This window comes from Lathyrus oleraceus, chromosome 2 (assembly GCF_024323335.1).
Source record: "Lathyrus oleraceus cultivar Zhongwan6 chromosome 2, CAAS_Psat_ZW6_1.0, whole genome shotgun sequence".
Classification (NCBI taxonomy): domain Eukaryota; kingdom Viridiplantae; phylum Streptophyta; class Magnoliopsida; order Fabales; family Fabaceae; genus Lathyrus; species Lathyrus oleraceus.
The window spans coordinates 341,917,382-341,941,250 of NC_066580.1; the positions used below are offsets into that span (position 1 = coordinate 341,917,382).

General features: G+C 33.7%; 2 protein-coding genes across 2 annotated transcripts; both read right to left on the bottom strand.

Annotated features, from left to right (window-relative positions):
• LOC127123150 (transcription factor GTE8-like) lies at nucleotides 1-882 on the bottom strand. Its single transcript, XM_051053398.1, has one exon. The coding sequence runs from the start codon at nucleotides 880-882 to the stop codon at nucleotides 1-3; it is 882 nt and encodes a 293-aa protein (XP_050909355.1).
• A 13,127-nt stretch (nucleotides 883-14,009) lies between these two features.
• LOC127123151 (uncharacterized) lies at nucleotides 14,010-16,781 on the bottom strand. The gene is made up of 5 exons (XM_051053399.1): nucleotides 15,860-16,781; nucleotides 15,647-15,703; nucleotides 15,441-15,580; nucleotides 15,232-15,356; nucleotides 14,010-15,120 (listed from the first exon to the last, which is right to left on the bottom strand). Exons 1-5 carry the CDS (start codon nucleotides 16,779-16,781, stop codon nucleotides 14,010-14,012), a joined length of 2,355 nt encoding a protein of 784 aa, XP_050909356.1.
• Nucleotides 16,782-23,869: the final 7,088 nt, after the last annotated feature.

Sequence of the window (23,869 nt, forward strand, 5' to 3'; positions counted from 1 at the left end):
TTAGTATCTTGTACTATTGTAAGTCTTGCTTCTTTTTGTATCTTCAAGTTCCCACGTATCCTTCAATGACTTCCATTTGTGTTCAAAAGTGTCACTAAACTTTTTTGCAATTTGGTAAATATGATTCCTTGGAGGATACGTTACCATTGCATTAGAGAACACAAGCCTCATATCGCTAGCAAACTCATCCTCTGTTGCATACAACCTCATTTTTCTCTCTATTTCCTTTAAACCTATTGCCTTTATCTTACACTTATCAGACTTTGCTATTTTTGGAGGATCTTTCAAATCCCAACCATCTCTGTCTACCAACATCCTCTTCAATATCAACCAACATTGTCTCCTCTTAACACACTCCATCGCTTTCTTCAACCCACATTCTTCACCTCTTGTTGTTGACTCCTTTGGTTGAGACAAAGGTGTTGTTTTGGAAACTTGGTTCTTGATCATCTTCTTGTCTTCAACAACATTGTCATTATCCTTTGGTTGAGACAAATGTGTTGTGTTGGAAACTTGGTTCTTGATTATCTTCTTGTCTTCAACAACATTGTCATTATCCTTTGGTTGAGACAAAGGTATTGTGTTGGAAACTTGGTTCTTGATGATCTTCTTGTTTTCAACAACAATGTCACTATCCTTTGGTTGAGACAAAGCTGTTGATTTGGTTTGATAATTTGAATCAACCCAATAACAGGATATGGTTGGTTTTACAGAATCTTGAATCTTCCTTCTCTTGTTTTCATCTGTGGCACAAGAATCTGAATCGCGTTTTCTTGAACCAGGAGGATAACTGAGCTTGATGATAAGTCTTTTACGAGTTTGTGTGTTCGAAAGGTTAGTGTTGGGTGTTGTTGAGGAAGAAGGTTTGGTGTTATGTGACATGGATGCAGTTAAGGAAGAAGGGTTTGTGTTCGATGCTTCTAAGGAAGAAGGTTTGGTGTTGTCGGACATGGATGTTGTTAAGGAAGAAGAAGGGTTTGTGTTGGATGATGTATAGCTAATGATGTTTGTTTGTAAATGTTAAGTCTTCAACACTTGTATGTAAATATATAAGATTTGTTTGTTACCATATTTAATATTCAATCTTATTCGATAATTAGATTTTATTTGATTGTACCTATATTTAAGGATAAACCATTACTACTTAAAACAATTTTAAAAATTCAATCGTTTTTTAAAATTATTTTTTATTAGCCTTTAATTTTTTTGTGAGAAGTTGTTTTAACTAACTTTTCTTTTGAATTATTTTTAAAACCTCTTAAAATTTTATAACAAAAAAAATGAAAATTTTAAACTATTTTGTTTTAAAAATTGTAACAAACAAGCGCAAGGTCATTTCAAAAGTAAGTCTTTAAATATTAATAAATCTTTTTACAACTGAATAATTTCAATTTATCTTTTTGTTTTTGTTTTAAAATTATTTATTTAAAATTAAAATATTTAATAAATATATTTAAATAGCAATATTTTTGTATGCTCTAGAACAAACTAAAAATAAATATAAAGATATTTTACATTATTTTTCTGTAAATTGTGACACTCCCATCTTGAATAATAGTTACTTTTCCTTTAACAATATTTGATAAACTTACTCGCCTTTAATTTTTTTATGAGAAGTTGTTATAACTAACTTTTCATTTGAAATTTTTTTTAAACCTCTTAAAATTTTATAAAAAAAATGAAAATTTTAAATTGTGCTGTTTTTTAAGTTGTAACAAACAAACCCAAAGGTCATTTAAAAAATAAGTCTTTAAATATTAATAAATCTTTTTATAACTGAATAATTTTAATTTATCGTTTTCTTTTAAAATTATTTATTTAAAAATAAAATATTGAATAAATATATTTAAATAGCAATTTTTTTAATGTCCTAGAACTAACTAAAAATAAAAATTCATCATAATAAAATTAATTATGTATTTCAATATATCTATAGCTGAATTTAATTTTAGTTTTTTCTATTGTTATTTGTAAAAGAAGTGACTATTGTCAAACTCTGATACAAGGAACTTAGAGTAGGGCAATTCCAGATCAAACGGGACACATGGAATATGCAAATCAAGAATCAAGTCAATAATTTTAACTACGAAAAGTTCATTTGATTTTCTATTGTAGAACCTCTCTTTCCTGTTATCTACTTCCGTGTCTTCAGCTTATGTTATCTTTCTTAAGCTGATTTCTCCTTTCCTCCTCTATATTTTTATAATTTAGAGCGAGTGTCCTTTTTGCTCCAGGTTGCTCCTGAGTTTTTTATTTTGTTTTTCTTTTTGCGATTTTCAAGATTTTTGCCATCTTTTTTCTCAGTCATCTTGGTGTTTTTGGTTCCTGTGTCTGTCTCTTATGGTTGATCTTTCCCTTTTGAGCGTCCAGTTTTGCAGAGACTGTGTTTTCAAATCGTTATCAGGTGTTTTCCTCGGTTCCTTTTCGGTTTTGCTTGTTTTTTCAGCTCGTTGCATTTAGACTCCATGGACGATAAAATACTTATGGATAAAGGTAAAAGGTTTAGCTCCTGCAAGGATCTAGTCATTGATTTGCCCCTTCAGTTCTGCATGTTACAACAAATATATCAACAGGAGAAAAAGCAAGAGTATCGACAAGAAAGGACTCATCAGTTCATAGATGCCAATATTCCTAATCAAGATCCTGCCGAAGACCCAGATTTTTGCGTCTGGGACGATGAGGATGTGCAAGAAGCGTATAAAGAACTAAAAAAATATGTTCTTGGAAAGTTCCTATCTCGAAAGCCTGTTCATAAACTATCCCTACAGTCCGGTCTAGCTTGAATTTGATGTGACCTAGTAGGTATAAAAGTCGTGGAATTAGAATTGGGGCTCTACCACATCTAGATGGACAATCCTCATGATATTAAACATATCATTAAGTGTAGCCTATGGATTTTTAGAAAGTTCTGGCTGGTATAAAACCGTGGAATCTCGTAGAAAATTACAAAGACTTAAACTTTAATTTGGTCCCAATTTGGGGAATATCCCTGAAAAATCGTATCTAAACATATGAGGTGTAAAATCAGAGCAAAGCTTGGAAAAGTAATGGAATGTGAACTGTACAGCTAACCAAATAAGGCCACAATTTTCAAAACAAAAATCCTATTAGACTCTTGAAAGCCCCTCAAGTCGGGAATATATATCGGCAATGTTAAAGAAGGTATTACTTGGGTCGACTTCAAATATGAGAAAATCATTTTATTTTGTTTCAACTGTGGTATCAATGGACATTCAGAAGATTTCTGAAATAAAGCTAGAAAAAAAAATCCTTGGAACCCAATGCTGAACAGTCTTTCGAACCTTGGACCAGATCTACATAATTTAGGAAGAAAATCATCGACAAAGCAAAAAAAAAAGTTATATCAACAACCATATGATATCCCCTAGCTATGGACCTTTCACCCCTATACCCGAAGCCTAACTAAAAAATGTTAGGAAATATGCAGATTAATGAAAAGCAATCCCATTTTTCAGAAAATCAACATCTCACCCCTGTTATTTACCTCAAAGATAAGCCTAATCATGACATACATGGGAATAAAAGGATAGGCCTAATGGAAGGATCAACAAGCATCACATCTACAATGACATACTCCTCTATAGAAGCTGGCCAAGATCAATGAAGATTTTGTGTTGGAACTATCGATGTTTGGGAAACCCTCGCACAGTTCGAGCCTTAAGGAGGCTTATCGTTACTCACCATCCTGATACTCTTTTCTTATCGGAAGCTAAGTTGTATACTCCCTTTTTCAAAAACATCTCCCACAATTTTATCTATTATATACCTAATTACCATGTTGTTAACCACTCCACTGCAGGTGGAGGAAAGTCTGGGGGGCGATCTTAATGTCTGGGGGGATTTTAACATCATTAATTCCTATAGGGATAAAAAAGGAGGGAACCCAATAGATAATTACATTGCTATCTTTTTCAATGTTACCCTTCTTTCTTGTAAACTTAATGATATTAGTTTTTCTGGAAATAGATTTACTTGGGCTAATAATCAATTGGGGATAATTTTATTGAAGTTAGATTAGATAAGTTACTAGTTTCAGATAAATGGTTGAAAAATTACCCAAATTTCAAGAATGAGCACCTCCAAAGATTCTCGTCTGACCATAACTCAATTCTATTTTATTTTAGCACTAACAATCTTTTATTGAAAGCTTACATCAACAATGGTCCAAATCTAAAATTTGAAAATTTTTGGGCCATTGATCACGACAACATCAAATTGTGCAGAAGATATGGACTTCCACTAAACAAGACTAGGTAGCCAAGATGAATAGTACCTTCGAAGGTATCTCTAATTGGGGAAAGGATAAATTTGGTGATGCTCAAAGAAAAATAATTCTAGCCCAAAAACACCTTGAAGCTTTGAGAAGACAAGTTTATACCCAAGATAATTTCAAAGGTATCTTCGAAGTTGAGAAAGAGCTAGATGACATCCTACAAATGAGGAGGCTTGGTGGAGCCTAATAGAAAAACGTGTCTAGCTATTAGATTGAGATAGAAACACCCATTACTATGTAAAGACCTTTTCACCACAGTTGGAAAAGGGATACCATGACGGTTAAACAACAGTTGTTAGGTAGGATGTAGTTGTAAATATGCTGCTTCCCATCACAGATGATTGACCGTAGTGATAAACTAGGTAGCATGCTACCTATCCCAACGGTTATAGTAAATAATTGTTGTGATATAGATAGTTCATGGGTTCGAAACCCAACATCATCAATTTAATTAAATCACGCATGATATTAACATTTCACCACGGTTATATACTTGAACCGTGGTGGTATGTATATGAGTTTATTATAAAATATATGGATTATTGTTTTTCTCTTACCCCTCAATAAACATATACAACCATATACAACAATTCAAATTTGATTTAAAGATAATAATCTGAAAAATGTAATTATTCTTGAAAAACAACTTAGACGATCCATTGTTTTTTGAATTGCATGCATCTTGTAATTCATCTCTAGCTTTTTAACATATAGAATTTGTTTTGATGCTCTAGGTTCTTCAAAGCGACAATTCATTCTCATATAGTTTACTTTGAAAAGCATATATTGACTACTTCAGATTCATCATTATCACTATCATCATCATTATCTTAAATGATGATGATGATTATTATTATGATTATGATGACAGTGATGATGATGTATCAGAATTTCTTAACAAATATAATATTTTTCAAAATAAACTAGAAGAAAATGAATTATTGCTTTGAAGAACTTGGATCATTGAACAAAATTATATATTTTAAATAGCGAGAGATGAATTACAAGATGCATGTCATTCGAAAAACATTGATTGAATATTTAATCCAAAATTATATAAATTTAAGATTAATATAATAAAAATTCATCATAATACAATTAATTTTGTATTTCAATATATCTATAGCCACTCCAAAAAAAACTTAAATTTGTTAGGTGCTAATCACCTCGCAACAATTAAAATCACCTCACAACATCTAAAATCAATGAATTCCATCCACCTCGATACACAATTTTTTTACTGGGAGAAAATCACCTCACAACGTTGCTAGGTGAAAATCACCTCGCAACGTTGCTAGGTGAAAATCACCTTGCAAATTGTTAGGTGAAAATCACTTTACAACTCAATTTTGCAAGTAGACAATACTGTTGTGCATAACAGGTGTGCAACATTTAAACGTATTTAATAAAAAATCCATTCTTATATATTTATATTATATAAATTTAATTATAATAAATTTATAATAATATAATATTTTTTATTTTTTATTCTGTTATATAACATATGCATAAAAATTATATGTATTTAATAGGATATACACATAAAAATATATAACGTTGTTGATGTGACATATTTTTTTTGAGAAAAAGACTATGCACTGACAGTGTAAAATATTTTTGCATTGTCAACCAACCAGAGACGTGTATCCCGCCAAATCACACGTTTAATTTTAAAATACTGGTATGACATTATAATTCTATCGGATGATGGTGTAAAAAAAGATTACACGGACACTACCTTTAATCTCATTTTTTTTCCTTTATTTTTTTAATTTTTTAATTCCATGTTGACTAATTATTTATTATTTAATTGTTTTGGTGTTAAATGATAAAAATCAAAATTTTCAAAAAATGGTCTCAAGAGGGGTCAAACCATGGACATTGTATTAACAACAAAGATGTCTCTCCACTAAGTCACTTGTGTTTCTTTTTTCATATTTGCAACACATGTGTATATATTACATAATGCGAAGGACTAAATCCAAAAATGAATTGATTTTGTAATTTGAACTTCTTCTTCGTCTCCTATAATCTGTATTCTTCTTCTTCCTCTTCACATTCATCCACGGATACGTATTCATTTGTTAACTTTACTCTGTTCCAAATCCTCAATACACAACTTTACTCTGTTTCATTTAATTTAGTTGTTGTTTTTAATGATGGGATATGCGTTTGCAAGCTTTATCACCTAATAGAATTGGCGGTGGATTTTTATTATATAGTGGTAGTCTTTGGTCTTGATAGAAGTGTGAGAAATTATTTTTATGAAAAGGAAAAATAAGGAATAAACAAGAAATAATTTTGGATTTGAAAAAATTCATGGTTTGTATGATGATTATGGATGAAGATATGAACACAAACCCAAAATTTTGGATTAAATATTCTTTTCGTCATTATAAATTGGTGCATTTTTTACTTTAGTTCCTGTAACCTAATTATTTTTTTGTTTTAATCCCTAATTCTGGGTTTGAATTCATATCTTCATGTCCAACCTTCATACAAATCCAAAAATTTTCAGATCAATTAAAACATATGTGTTTGTTTATGAGGTATGTTTATTTAGTGCTCCATCATTTCAAACCATAATCATTTTTGGTAGTTTGATTATATAACTTTATGATTGTCTCTTTCTCTCACAATCGTCACCATCATCTTCCATTAAATCTTCAGCTTCATGTTTGTTTATGAAGTAAGGTTTGGGTTCTTAGTTTCTCAAAGTATCAATGTTATTTTTATGTATTCATGGTAGTGAAGCATTTTTCAAAACAAATACACTCATGCATGCATATACATCTATGCAAGTGCACTCATGCATTTTATGTATGTGATTATCGTTGTCGTACTTCTATTTCATGAACATCAATTAGTGTAAACAAGGGTTGGAAGTGCGTGAGTTGAAGCACTTAGTGGAATATTAAGTAATTTATAGTTGAAATAAATTAATTAATCATTAATAGTTGAAAAATTAAGTAATTTATTGAATATTGAATCACTTCTAAAATATATATTCTTGTTGCAATATTTCTATCAAATAGAATGGTTGGTCTAGTGGAAAGTTAGTTGTTTGAGTTCAATTCCTCAGACAAAAAAAAAAGATACAAGAATCAAAATCAAAAACTCGCTAACTTACATGAACAAAAGAGTATTTAAGCCTATAATATTAATTATAATAAGTTTATAACAAATTGTCTCTCTATATAATTCTGTTTAATTAAAAAAAAACAAAAAATATATGTATACCCTAAACTAAACGAATAATTTTCTTTTTTTTCTTTTTTATTAAAACTAAACAAAAAAATATACTGCTAAAAATATATAATTTTTAACATTATAAAAAAACAAAACAAAATTAATACCCTATTATACTAACTAAAAATAAGAAATAATCAATCACGACAACCATGATACCCTTAACTAAACGAATAATTTTATTTTAGAATATTATAATATTAAAACAAAAATAATACTTTTATAAACAATATCTGTAAAAATAAAATTTATAACAACATAAATAATATGATAGAAACATCAACAAAAACATTTAGAATATTGATAAGAAAATATTAGAAATGAAGTGTGTACCTTATAATAACATTGAACTGTAAATCAAAAGTTTGATAGTGAAATAGAGAAGTTAAGAGAATTTTAGTGAAATAGAAGAAAAATTTTGTGTGCTTCTGTAAAAAAAAAAAAGGTAGTTTTCGTTGGATGAGGAGGAAGAGAGTGAGAGGATGAAATGAGGTGTTGCTGAGTAATTTCGTGCCTGTAGTTTTGGAAGCTAAAGATGTGATAAGTGGTTTTTATATTGTTTTTATTAGTTGTTTTCTCTTCATATTTTACCATTTTCGTTTTCTTTTCTTTCATTTTATCATGTTTTACGTTTTTTTTTTTATTTTCAGGTCATAATAAGCATTTCAAGCGAAAAATAACGAAAAATGGATAAAATGCAGAAAAAGGCGAAGATTCAGAAATTCTCCATACAAAAACCAGTGGCCTGTTACGGTCACCCGTAATGGATATTACGGACCGTAACAGACATGACCCTCAAATCCTAGTTTGAGGCCCCTTGGTACAAATACCAGATGCATGTTACGGCCACCCGTAATTGATAGTACGAGCCATAACAGGAAGGCGAATTTCCCCCCGACTTATTTCCTTTTCCGGCCCAATTCCATCTGCTTAAAGGCTTTTGATTGCATGGATATGATCTTCATTGTTTGTAATTGACATTGAACTAAGGATATTTTTTTCATGTTTAGTATTTGATATAAAAACAGTAGTCTTGAGTGTTTATCCAGGATTTTTCAGTTTACGCTTATTTTTATTCGCATATTATAAAAGTCTTCATTGGAACAATTGGATCAATTTCTTAATTCAAGTACTTCTTTTCCATTATTCTTGTTTTTGTTTATTGCTTTAGTTATCTATTTATCAATTATGTCTTTGTATGTACTAATTGCTTTGACTAGATCATTCCTCACCATGAGTGAGTAGTCCACTAGGGACTAAGGGTTTTTAAACAATCAAGTCCAAAGTCACGAAAGTGATCAAACGAAATTGAGAAAAATTCCAATTTTTAATAGCTATGCAAATGTAATGACCACTAACTAAAGTTTCTACGCGAGCGAAAGCCGACGAGCGTCTCCTTCGTTAGAGGTAGGGCAATAGGTTGGCGAAAGTATATATTTCCATAGTAATCTATTTTTCTATAAACTGACTCGGGATTCTCGTAATAGAAATGATTAAGTCACGTGGAGACGCCTAAGATACGAGTCACAATCCTAAGTCCTGTTTGTTATATATATCTTAAGTGTTTTTATTCAATTAAGTTGTTTTTCAATAAAGTGCTTTTTCAAATAAATTGTTTTAACTTAAGTGCTTTTTCACTTGAGTCGCTTTATTTTCCACTATTCGGTTTAGGGATGGCAATTTGATCCATCTCCAATGGGCACTTGCAAAATTACCCATAATGGATAGGGTAAAAACCCGTAAAAACGGGTGTGGGCACAAATTCAGGTAATTACCCATAAAAATAAGCGGGTATGAGTGCGGGCGTGGGCATCTTGTTACCTATCCGCCCAATACCCGCACAATATACTTTTATATATTTTAATTTATATTTATATATTTTAATTTTTATTATTATATAAAAATGTGTGTCTATGAATTTAAAAATATATATTAATGTTAAGCCATTACATATTTAATATAAGTGTTCGTTTATTTCAATCTTAAATTTTTTAATTTTTTTTAATGTTTTTAAAAACTTAAAATGATATGATATTTTATAATTAACTATTTATTTTTAATAGGAATGCGGAAAACAGATACGGGTATGTGTACTTACATACCCATAATGCACGGGTACAAGTGCTAACTTTAGCGTCCAAGCGGGTAGGAACTCGGGTACAAGTATTTTTTCAAATCACGAGTATGAGGCTGAATACTATAGTATTCGGTCCAAACCCTACCCATTGTCATCCCTATATTGGGTGCTCTAGCTTTACCTAGATATGATAGAAATCAGTAATTAACCATTGGTCTATGAGGTTCGATTTTTCCTACTACTCTAACATTTATCGTACGCTGATGGCATGTCAATATAGAAACATTTATTAAATACATTTGCTGCCTTTATGACCGTTCACCAATTCTTGAATTATGTGCAGTAGTTTGTTTAGTAACTTCCACGTTGTAATGCGATGAGGTGTTTCCAGATGCGTATCACCTCACAATGTCATGTTTTGCTGGAAGCCAATCACCTCGCAATGCATGTGAGTATTGTTATTGGATTATACATCCTTTGTTCATACTTGTATTCTTGATCTGTATATAGCTTTGTATATATAATGTATTTCTGTTAGCTTAGGTGGCAGGCTTAGATTGGTTATTATAGCTCTTGGGATAAAAGCAGTACTTATTTGACCTTTGATGGCCTTTAAAGGCACATATGTTAAAGAATACTCAATTAAAGCTAAATCTCATTTTCCTATTCTACTATATAAAATAGGCTTCAACATCATGTGTTTAATACACTACTATAAACATACCCATTTTACCTCTGACGCGAAAGGGATTAAACATCGGTTACAAAGGCGAGGTAACGAAGGGTACCATAGAAACTTGCACTTTACCCCTCGATTTTGCAATAACCAAGGGGTAAAGTGTTCTTCGCATGAGTTCAATCCACAACTTCTGCATTTTTATTATTTTTTAGAACTGGATGGCGTCCCCATATTTCTTTTGTTTATTTTAGAAACTGAGGTAATAGAGTAATATTATTACCTCGATTTAAAATAATAACTGGGGGAGAACATTATTATTATTATTATTATTATTCTATATTTTGGTTCGAACCTGTATTACATAATCATATTTTGGTCATTTCTGAAACAAATACATTATTACTTAACCATATTTTGACTATTTCTGAAACAAATACTTTGTACCTTTTGCCCATTTCTCAAATAGAATCATTGTACCAACAATATTCTTTGTTTACACCATTTGTAAAACCAAAATGGCACAAGTGCACCTTATAATTTTACAACAAATTAAAACTAAAACAAATGATTACACAATAAAAGAAAAAACCAAAATGCAAAGTCTTTTAGGTCGTCCAAAAGTTCTCTTATGTGATTTGTCACCAGTCGTTAAACACTTATAATTTGAAACCAATTAAGATCATCAATAACAACAACATTTAATCTTTAGTAAAAAGAATATAAAAAGATAAATAAGTAAAAAAATATTACTAAGTTATATAAAACATTTACTTACTAGTTTTCCCATATCTCCTATTGATGCTCATGACTAATAACATGCACATCATCATCAAAATCATTTCCTTTTGATGAGAGACGTGCATGTGTTGCCAAAGAAGGGTATCAAATTTTAAATCTTGATTTTCATCACTATCAGAAATATATTTTCCTTGTAGAACAATTGACAATGTTGTGTTAGAAGGATCAATTACATAAAATACTTGATTTGCTTGGGATGGCATGATGAACGACCTTTCGAAGATCAGCCCGTGTGAATCCTAATTCATTAGTTTCTACATTAATGTTACTGTCAATCCACCCACACTTAAATAAAGGAACTTTAAAAGTAACATAATCAATCTCCATAATCTCCTAAATTACCCCAAAGTACGTTATAGATTCTAGTGCAAGATTCATATCTTTCGAGCTAGAGAAGTACATGGATTCAGCTTCAACTATAACCATACTATTTTGCATGGTACTACGATCATACTTTGATTTTTTATAGAATACATTTTTAGTAAGGTATTATGAACTCCAAGTTATTACATTAAACTTAGGCATATGTGATATCCATTTAAATGTCTCTGATGCACTACTCTCTTTAGAAATCCTTTCATTAAACCAAGTTATGAAAGTTTTGTTATGCTATGTCAACAACATTATTTCGCTCATCTGAGGGAATTTTTCCTTGATAATACTTTTGTGAATGGTCAAGTAAGGTTTAACTTCACTATAATTATTTAATATATACAAATGTTCTTGAAGAACTACATCTTGGTCAAATGTCTTAACATTTAAAGCTTGAATACTTCTACCATCATACCTTCCATCACGATAATACTCAGGACTTCATATAGAATTCACTTTAGACAAATAGTTTGCACAAAACTCAATAGCTTCTTTAGTGATGTACCGTTCAACGATCGAAGCTTCTGGACGATGATGATTCCTTGTATAACTTTTAAAGATCTTCATGTATTGCTCTACCAGATACATCCGCCGTTAATAAAATGGACCACAAATTCTAGTCTCCCTTGCTAAATGAAAAATTAAGTGAACCATAATGTCAAAAAATGATGGAGGGAAAAACATCTCTAACTGACACAAGATAACTGCAGCCTCAAGTTCCAACTCATCTAAATTTCTAGGTTCAATGACTTTACTACATATAACATTGAAGAATAAACACAAATTGATTATAGTTACCCTTAAATTTTTTGGTAGAATGCTACTGATAGCCACTAGTATAAGTTGTTGCATCAAGATAATGACAATCATGATATTTTAAGCCAACTAATTTGAAATCTTTCATTGACACAAGTTTCTTCACATTCGAAGAATACCCTTAGGGAACTTTGATACCCTGCAAACATTCGCAAAAACTTTTTCTTTTTCTTTTTTAGACCGAGTGTGACAAGCTGGGAGTAAATATGTTCTATTTCCTATATCTGTTGGGGCTAACTCTTGTCGTATATCCATCACCACCATATCTTCATGGGATTTCTTAGTATCTTTTGTCTTTTCTTTTAACGTTTATAAGTGGTCCAATCAAACTATCAAAAACGTTTTTCTACATATGCATGACATCAAGATAATGTCTTACATCGAGACTAGACCAATATGGAAGATCAAAGAACACTAACCTCTTTTTCCAAATATTTTTCTCCATGGGACCTTTTTAGTTTCTTTCCAAAGACAACATTAATGTGTTATTCTCTTTTATAAACGTTCTTCCCAGTTAAGGTCTTTGAAGCAATACAAAACTCTTGTTTTCCATTAAAAGTCTTCCCCAATCTACCGTATGAATGATTAGTTCTTAGAAATTTTTGATGCCCGAGGTAAAAAATATTTTTTCTATTTTTTTAATTGGTGGAAGCATATATCATCTTCATATATTGGACACGCTTTATGTTCCTTGATGATGTACCTAGTTAACTACCATATGCAGTAATGTTATTAATTATGAAAAACAACATGACACACAGCTTAAAGTTATCACCTGTATACACGTCATCAACATCAATGCCTTCCTCCTATAAAATATTTAAATCTTCAATCAATGGCGTTAAGTAAACATCTGTGTCATTCCCTGATTGTTTTGGACTCGAAATCATCGTTAATAACATCATATATTTGCGCTTCATGTACAACTACGAAGATAGATTATAAATTATGAGAAGAACAAGCCATGAAGTATGGTTAGTACTCAAATTACAAAACGAGTTCATTCTGTCGGTGGCAAGTCCAAACCTAAGGTTTCTTAGATTAAGGGCAAAATTTGGAAACACAATATCAATTTTCTTCCATTGCAATGAATCCTCTACATGGAGAATTTTTCCATCACATAATCTTTGATATGTATGCCATTTAGTATTATTTGTGTCATTTACATTAGCAAACAATCTCTTGAACCTTTGAATTATCGATAGGTACCACATCACCTTGGAGGGAACACCATTTCTAGTTACACCATCATCATATTAAGCACCATTGTACATTTTCTTGCAATGTGACTTCCGATAGATGGGGCACACCTTCAAGTTTTCATACTCTTTCCTAAATAATATGCAATCATTATAACATGCATGTATTTTGACATAGTCCAAATCTATTGGACATAATATCTTCTTGACATCATAACTACAGTTCGACAACGTGTTAACTTCTAGAAGCATTTCTTGCAAAAATTCAAGAAATTCAGTGAAACTTTCATCCGTGCAACCACCTCTTTCCTTAAGATTAAATAGTCTTAATAAAGCTGACAATTTAACATTCATAGCATGCTTCCAACATTCAAATTTGTTAGCCTGTTGAAAACTTGATGGTTCAGGATTAGAGGAAATAGAGCAACAAAAATGATGAAAATATGGAGAGCAGTTATTGTAAGACAAAACTGAAGACAAGGGATAAAGAATTTTAGAGGAAGAAGAATTGGCAGAAGTAGAAAATCAATGATAATCAGCAAGGTATGAGGGAGGATTAGAGACTCTAGTAGAATGTCTTATAGGAGGCTGATCATAATGTGGAGAATTATTATCATTATTATTAACAAGAGCAGGAGTGAGACTGATGGATAAAGAGGACGGTGGAGAGTTATGGACAAAAGAGCTAGGGCTGATATTATCATTAATGAGAAGGTTGGGAGGAGAACCTGGGTTGGGAGTATCAGGGACATCAGACAATGTATTGTCTGATGGATGCAGGGTAGGCAAGTTATTGTCTGATGGTTCAATGGGGGTTGTATCATCACATAAAGGAGGGTTAGGGTTTGAACTAACATCACAGGGAGGAGCAGAACTATGGCTATCTTGGGAATAAAGTTGAGATTTGAATGGAAATATGTTTTCATAAAAGATAACATGTCTTGATACAAAAATACTGTGATGGGTCAAATCATATAGGATATAGCCCTTAGTTCCCTCTTTATAGCCTATAAAGACAGCCTTGCGTGCCCTAGGGTCAAACTTGGTCCTATGGGCCATAAGAGAGGTAGCATAGCTTAGACATCCAAACACTTTAAGGTGAATAAGGGAGGGAGGCTCTTGGTATAGAATTTCATAAGGGCATTTTAGTTTAAGCAAAGGGGTAGGGAGTCTATTAATAACATGGATAGCTTGCTGCACACAAAAATTCCACATTGTTAAAGGCACATTGGATGGAAAGTGTAGGGCCCTAGCTACATTAAGTATATGTTGATGTTTCCTTTCAACAATCCCATTTTGTTGAGGGGTTTCAACACAAGATTTTTGATGTAGAATGCCCTTAGCAAATAGGAAACTGTGTAAGGCTAGAAATTTTGTACCCTTATCAGACCTCAAGCATTTTATATGTTTATTAAATTGTTTCTCAACGTATGCTACAAAGTTTATAAGACTATCTCTAGTTTCATCTTTGGTTTTAAGAAAAATCACCCATGTGAACCTAAAATGATCATCAACTAGAGTGAGAAAGTATTTGTGTCCTAATATAGAGATAGTAGAAAAAGGACCCCATAAGTCAGCATGAAGAATGTCAAAAAGATCATTAATGCAAGTAACACTATCAAGAAAGGGAAGTTTTCTTTATTTGGCAAAATGACAAGAATCACAAAGGGAAACATTATCCTTACAAGAAACAAAAGGAATTTTTTTTGCTATGGTTTGTAAACCTTTATGAGATGGATGGCCTAGCCTCATATGCCATATATCACCATCATTAGGAGTTACAGAATTACAAGAAGCATGGAAAACATTGGAATGAAGGACATATAAGCCATATTGCAAGTCAACTATACCAATCGTTTCCATGGAAGGGTTCTACATAATAGAACAAGAGTTAGTAGTGAATTGAACAAAACAATTGTTGCTTTTAGACAATTTTGCTACAGAGATAAGATTTACATTGAAAGAGGGAATGTAAAGGACATTATGCAGTGTTAAAGATGGTGTAAGTTTGATAGAGCCAGAAATTAAAGCAGATAATTGGGAACCATTAGGTAAAGTGACAGAGATAGGAACAATATTATGATAACTAGTAAAGGCTTAAAGATTAAAGGATATATGATTTGTAGCTCCTGTATCAAGGATCCATAAAGAAGGAAACTTACCATTGGCAGTGGAAGACAAAGAATTTAGCACAAGAGGAGATGTAGACACTGAATTAGCTGTGGAAACAGGTTTTGAATGTTGAAGCAGTGCCAACATGTTGTTGTATTGCTCTTGAGTCAAGCCATAAGAGGGATTAGTGGAACTTGAACCTGATGCAGGTGTCTCTGATGCATTGTTGGCTGTTGCAGACTATTGAGAACTGAATCAATTGCCTTTGGTCTTGTTCTTGAAGCCTGGTGGATACCCATGCTTGATGAAACAAGTATCAATGGTATGGTTATTTCTTCCACAGTGAATACAGACACGATTTTGACCTCTTGAACCAACTGCACCCTGATATTTTCCTCTATACGAATTGGATTTGTTTGGCTGAGCATCATGAGATACATTCAAAGCTATGCTCTCTTCAGTTTCGCCAACAACAGGAATAACTGCAGAAATAACATTATTCATTTCTCTTTCTTGTTGAATCACCAAAGAGAAAGTCTTATCAATATCAGGTAGCAGGTTCATCATCATGATTTGGCTCTTGGAATGAGTGAATTTCTCATTTAAACCCTTAAGGAATCGAATCACATAGTCTTGATCCCTATAATGGCGAACCGATGCAGAAGCACCACAAGAACATGGAATCGCATAGGAACAAGATGGAATTAGACGATAAGTTTCCAATTCATCCCACAAAACTTTCAAATGAGTAAAATAATTGGATACATCTAAGGTACCTTGACGAAACTTGTAAAGATCTTCTTGAATGTCAGATATGCAGAAAATGTCACTATGAGAAAACCTAACCTGCAGGTTCTTCCACACACCCGCAGCCGTTTCAATCCATAGAACCGATCGTGCAATTGATGTAGAGATTGAGCGTTGTATCCATGCAAGAACCATCGTGTTGCAACAAATCCACAACGCATAAAGAACATATGAAACAACGGGTTTGGGAAGAGTACCACCAATAGATTTGTCTTTGTTCTTGGAGATTAACGCGATTTGCATTGAACGAGACCAGGTGTGGTAATTTTTGTCATCGAGCGGTGAAGAAACGAGAACAAGAGTCGGATTCTCGTTTGGATGCAGATAACATGGATTAGCAGAGTTGGTAGTGAAATCCGTAAAGCTCTGTGCAACCATTGTTGCAGAGAAAGAGCAAGGAGAATGTCTAGATGAAAAACAAAGAAACTAGACGAGGAAGAAAGGTGAAAAACAATGGCTACTAGAGCTGGGATAACTCTGATACCATGTCGATGAAATGAATGTTCAGCATGAGGAGAAGAAGAAATACAGTTAGGTATTCATCAAGAAGAAGTTAGTTACATTCAAGAAGAAGAATAAGCTATTGAAAGTACTGTGTTCATTGATTTATCAAATAATGATTACAACTTAGTTTATATATACACAAAATAATGCTATGTATTGTAAGCTAAGGTGTGTCCTATGTATAATATAATGTGCTATCTCTAATACTATAACAAGACAAAAATTATTTGAAAAATTTATGTAAGTCCTCTGAACCCCTCTAAAACCCTCATTCACTGCAAATTTTGAGTTCCCCAAATTAGAGAGTTTTTGTTTTAAGAATAATAGAAAAACTCTCCAAAATCCCCCACCTAAATCCTCCTATTTTTTTCCCATTCAATTCTTCCATTTTTCAAAGTCCTCTTCAAACTCCCAAACAAACCCTAAAAGTAGTTGGTTTATGATCACATGGTTTTATTTCTGATATATGTGAAAACACATATATCAATTGAATTGTTTTTGCAATGTAATTCACGTGAAAAAATAATTTTAGATAATTGAATTGTTTTTGCTAATAGTGTATGTGAGACTTTGCAAGGTTTTCGTTTAAAGGCACTCAACTACACATGAATAACAAAATAAAAGCTCTGAAAAATTAAAATGTCGATTCTTTATTACTGAGTACCAACATGAACTTGAAGAGTATGATACGAGTCAACAATGAAACAATAATGTATTATGACAAAGATCATCATCTATGATCCCTTGACTTTTGAAGGCCTAAATATCGCTCCCCACTAACATGGAAACATTCACCTTCCAGACCTAGATCATGTGGTCATCATCGCCATCACAACTGACACGACAATATCCATCACCTTTGTGTCTTTCTTACAAATTGGGGAAAATGGGGATGCTCCCAACAATAACACTTTCACTAGAAGAATTAATGAGTATGTTATTCGTAGGGAGTTCTAGAAACTCCCAAGGATGTTGGCACATGACTGGACAACAAACATGTGAAACTTGTGGAGGTCTTTTTGGACTTTCATATAACAATTAACCCATATAAATGCAAGTTATGTATCCTTACACATTGATTGAAATGGATATGGCATGGTTATGTGGGTTGAGGGAAGATTCCATTGATTCATGGAACAAGTTTCTTAGGGTATTCACCGCCATTTCACTATTTAAAGGAAGAAACAAAAATTCATGGAAAGTTTGGCGTCAATAAGGTAGAAAAATATGAGTTGTGTACTCATACATATACTGATTTAAAGGGAAGGCTATCTTGGTGCAGGGTGAAAAAAATGAAAGGAAATTATACTTACTGATCTCATAACTTCAGTAAGTTTGATGGCCATGTCTTGCGGCTTCCCGATCAATGAGCCACATTGATCTCCATGGGTTTAACTTCACCTTTTTTTTTTGGTATTATTGCAAGTTGGAATACTTCATCTTGAGATAGGATGGGGAAGCCATTATCTCTAGTATTGTTGCAAAGGGCCGACCTAGTATGCAGTTATAAAAGATTATGCAAGGAACTACTAGGAATTAAGAGTCAATATCCCTAGAGTTTCTACCTTCTTCAGGGTGACCATCAACTCTATGCATCCCCAAGGATAAATTATGGTGTTGTTAAACACATGTAGACTGCTGTAAGACCCCAATTTTGACCCTAAGATCCCTCATGCAACTTTATCATAAGCATTAGCATTGGGATCATACCTTGGCATCCTCCTTACTCCTCTTTCATTGGGTTTGTTTTGGGAGAGATCACCAAGCACTATGTGATTGTATCATACTTGTATATTATCATTTTACTAACCAAAATACCAAAAATATGTCTTTGCATTTGCCTAACTCTTTTGTAGGTAGGGCATGATCACCATTGATTTATCAAGTTCATATCTAGGGTTTGAGACCCTCATGACAAAGAGTACAACCATGAATTGATCCAAGAATGGTTATGAGAATCATATATGAGTTCCATTGATTCCTACATGTTATATTGATCAAGTTTTCTTCAAGAGTTTGAGGGTGATTTGCCTTGGAAACCCTAGTTTGACTAGGTATCTTGAGTAACTTCTCCAACAAGTTATCTCACCAATTGATCAAATTTCTCAAGGGACACTTCAAAATTCATCATTTTATTCATATATGATCTACCATGATCCAATAAAGTCCAAAGAATTGAAGGTTAGCAATTTGGTTGATGGTAGTTGGCCAGATGAATTCATCTGATCAAAACTAGGTCTCCCTAGACCCTATCTCCTACAATTTTCACCATATGAAAATGACTCCAAGATAAAATTTACTCTAAATGCCATTAAAAACAACTTTCGTGTTGATACCTAGAGCTATTTTTGCTTGAAAAATCATTTTCTATGTTGAAACATTATAGGTCATTTTGTCTAAACCCTAATTTGAAAGTCAACTTACCAAGGCCATAACTTGCTCAATTTTTATTAGATTAAAGATTTCCAAGTTTCACAATCAAATTAAAGATGTCTACTTCAACTTTTATGTTTGGAGTGAAAGCAAATTCAACTTTTATGAGCATGTGATATGAGGTTAAATTATAGGTCATTTTTGGCTTGTAGCATTGAACACATGATTTTTCCAAACTTCAAAAATGCATAACTCCATCATTCCAAATCCAAATTACATTAAATAGGTGACCATTTTGAAGGTCTTTGAAATATCTACAACTTTAATGAAGACACTTGTCTCACTTGAAGCTCACACAAAAAGTTAATCAAGGTGGAATATTGAGATATATGGCTTGACACTTAGAAAAATTTTCAACATGTTGAAATTTCCAAACTTCCACCTCAAAATTCTCCATGTTCCAAGCTCCAAATGAAAAAGTGTTGAACATCAAACTTTTTTCCCCTTGATCTAACCTTTCCAAGAAGTCCAATTTCATCCATTTTGGACAAGATTTAAATGGGATGCACATGGCTTGAACATTGCATCATCATTTGGCAAAAATTAAACTTCAAGCTTCCCTGTACAATTGCCTAGCACTCCAATTTGATTTCAGACTTGTTCACACTCAATTATGGATCAAATGGAATGATTTCATGGGCCTGTTGCTGCAACGCAAAAAACAACCGGCGGGAAAAAAACACAGAGCCGCCACCGTGCGTTATTTATCCCAAAGGAGGGAAAGGAAACGCTCGAAGTAAACCTGAAAAAGGGAAAGGAATGGTCTTACGACCAGAGATGCAAGGCACGGGAGTCGGTTACGCAAGAGGAAGGTATTAGCACCCCTCACGTCCATCGTACTCGACAGGATCCACGCTCAAAAGAATAGAATAAGGTTGCTGATAAAAACTTCTCAAAGAATGCACACACACTGGAATAATAAAACAGGTGGAAGAGGATGGAAGAAACGGACTCGGCAGGATGTCGCATCCTGGGCCTACGTAGTTTGTCAGAAACAAACATTAGAGTCGACGTAGTTCGGGGAAATGGGAAACGTGCTCGCTAGGACATTGCATCCTATGCCTACGTATCTTCTCTATCCAGAGAAAGAATCAGAACACTCGTAGTTCGGCTAACGCACGCCGAAACAAAACACCAAAAAGAGACGCTGAGACGTCAAAAGAAAAACTCAACAAGGAAACAGAATGCCAATAGCTGGACTTATATCTAACTTCTCAAAACAAACAGGAAACGGACTGCCAATAGCTGGGCTTATGTCCGACTCCAAACACACAATAAAGGAAACAAAATACCAATAGCTGGACTTATATCCGACTCCAAACACACCAACAATCACTAACCAGCGAACACCAAAGAAAAAGATTAGACTGACGAACTAATAGGGAGTCTAGAACTCGAGCCTACTAGTTATCACACAAACACAAGAGACGCTGAGACGTCCAGAGAAACAAAAAGGTTGAAACAAACAAGCTAAAAGGGAGTCTGGAACTCGAGCCTAAAAGCTATCAAAACAAACACACAAAAAAAAACAAAAGGTTGCCCGGAGAGATCTCGCACGATCTCCTGCCTACGTATCTCATCTGGTATGAGAATCAGGGCGACGTAGTTCCCCTTAACAGGGGAGAAACTTTCTCCTAACCAGAGACCGGGGAATAACAAACTAATAGGGAGACTGACTCGAGCCTAAAAGTTGTCATGCAATCCACAATAGCCCTAGGTTGAGGTATCTAATCAGAACCTAACTCGCACAGGAAGAAAGTCAAAACGAACATCAAATCAACAGGTATGAAAAGCAAACACACAAGCAATCATCACACTCTATATACAAACAAGAGGCTCAGACAAATGGTTGGGCTTTAGTCAAGGGGTCATATCAACCTCGACAAACAAGCCAAAACTGTAGGGGTATGCTGAAGCTCTTAACCGCTAACATTGAGAGTTAGGGTGAAGCTGATGAAAGGAAATGAGGAATAGACCTCATAGCTCTTAACCCGGGCCTGGGTGAGCTCAAATCAATGAAAGCGTGGGGGTCCAGAAAGAGGGACCCTATTCCACTTGACTGACACTGTACAAGATCTTGGGTTATGTGTCCCAGAGCATCAGCACGTAGTGCGAGCATACTGGACGACTCAACGAATAACAGGGGACTGGCTGCTAGTCCCTTCTATCTGTCAATTGCCTCTTCACTTAGGAGGACTTAACAAGTAACATGCCTAAACAAGGAGGTCTTCAGCACAAATATAAACAAACACAGTCATTGCCTCTTAAGGAGGACTTCAGCCAAATGCCTGCCAAAAGAAACGACAGGGCTTCCAGACTACATGGAGTTAGAAGGCTAAGCTACCTCAGTGGTGTACCAACCACACTCCAAAGCAAAGCTCAAGAAAGAGCTAAAAGCGGCTAATGTACCTGTACAAAAGCTAACCAGTCAGTATTGTATTCAGAGAAACAAACAGACAACAACACAACTTTCCAATATGTACACAATGTAAGTCATAAATGCATGCACTCAAGTGAGTTCATTACACCAATGGACCTACAACACAACAAGAGTTAGTAAATTAAAGCAACTTGCATCTCAAGTAATGAGATCACATCAACCATTAGAGCTAAGTGCTTGAACCTGAAATACAAAGCTCAAAAGGTGAGTACAAACCACTAGTACCAAGACTAGGGTCAAAGGCAAAGCAAATAGTCAAAACAGAAGTCCATATTTCACATGAAGCACATTCAATCAAATAAAAAGAATGCTCCAAAAGGACCAAAGCCAAATCATTAAGCAAAGCTGTCAACTAATCAAGATAAGGCAAAGGCAAACAATGTGATCACAATTGGACATCAAGAATAGAAAATCCACATTAAAACAGAAACACATCCAATGATCATGAAAATTTTCATGTGCACACAACATGTTATGAACAAGCATCATACCAAAAATTAAGTCCAGAAGAGCTAATATGAGATGTAAATGAAAATGCACAAAAGCAGCATCCAATATGTGACACAAATTGTCACACCAAAAGTTCATGTGTCCAAAACAGAGATGGTAAATGGTAAAAATGCCAAACAAAAGCCAAAAGATCATGTTACATGTTATTAATGAGCATGTCAAATTTCAAGGCAATTGGATAAACTATGAGCATTTCATAAAACAATTGATCACAACATGTCATCATGGCATCATATGCAATCAAAAATCAACAAATGAAAATCCAGAAAGGCAAAAATCATGCAATTAGCATCAAAAAATACTAGACATCCAAACAAACATGTGAAAAAAAACTAGAATCAAATTGGACATATTTTCTATTTTTTATGATTTTTTGAAATGGATGAAATAAAGTGAATTAATGTTGAAAATCATGTGGAAATGAAATGTGAAAGAAAAAAGGCAATATGCAAAAGCTAGGCTCGAACACAGGTCCATGCAGTCAAAGGCGCTGGAAAGTAAAAATGGAAAATGCGCTCTAGGCAAGGTTCGAACCAAGGTGCTCTAGGCTACAAGGCGCATTCAACAAAACAATTGGAAAATAAAAAACAAGCAAAACGCTGGAATCGAACACAGGCTTATGATGTCAAAGGCGCGCTAACCAAACGCTGCGTTTGGATAATGAGAAATTAAATGGATTTTCCAAACGTCATGGCGAGGTATCAAACTGAAGACTGTGAGGTTCAAGTGCGCTACACAGTGTAACCCTAGGCAACGCACCAGACGACCAGAATAGTAATTCCGGTCGTCTTCTCCGGTAGGTCTCCGGCGACGGCAATGAAAGAATTTCCAGAATCAAGCATGCTATACATGGATCGAGCCGTCTCTCAATGTACAACACGGATCTAACATTCACTAAGCCTAATACCTAACGAATCGAGCGAATCAAACAGAAACAGTTTGAACATCAAAATTTCAAGTTCATGTATCTCATGCAATTCTTAACCAAATCAAAATCTAAAGGCATCAGCATCATCAGCATAACGAGATCTACAAGATCATGGCAATAAAATGAAGAATAAGAGTGATCGATTTCCAACCTTCTTGGAGAGCAGTGAGTTGAAACAGTGGATTCAAGTGCTCAAATCTTCTAGATCTCCTCTATCAACCTTGTGGTGAAGCTTTATGCACGAATTATCAGCTGAAAAGGCTTGGATCTAGCTCAAATTGAAGCTTCCATGTTCTTCTTCAATCCAATAGCTTGATCCTACTCAATACGATTATGCAAGAATTCTGATGAATTGAATGAAGAAATTTCAAAAATGAAGAGAGAGAAAATTGAGAGGGAAGTGAGAAATCTGATCCAAATTCTGTTATTTTTTGATTGTGATTAGCAAATTGGCTTTTATATGGTCCCTTAAGCATGCTGTAATTAAGATTAAGCATTGGCTAATGGAAAATTAATGAAATATGAGGTGCATGGCAAAATTGGTAAATACACCTATGCATGGCAAGGGTAAACGTGAACAGTGCCATGTGAGGGTTCAAAATCACTTAAAATCAACTCATGAACAAGATTGGATTGGAATTTAGCTCATGT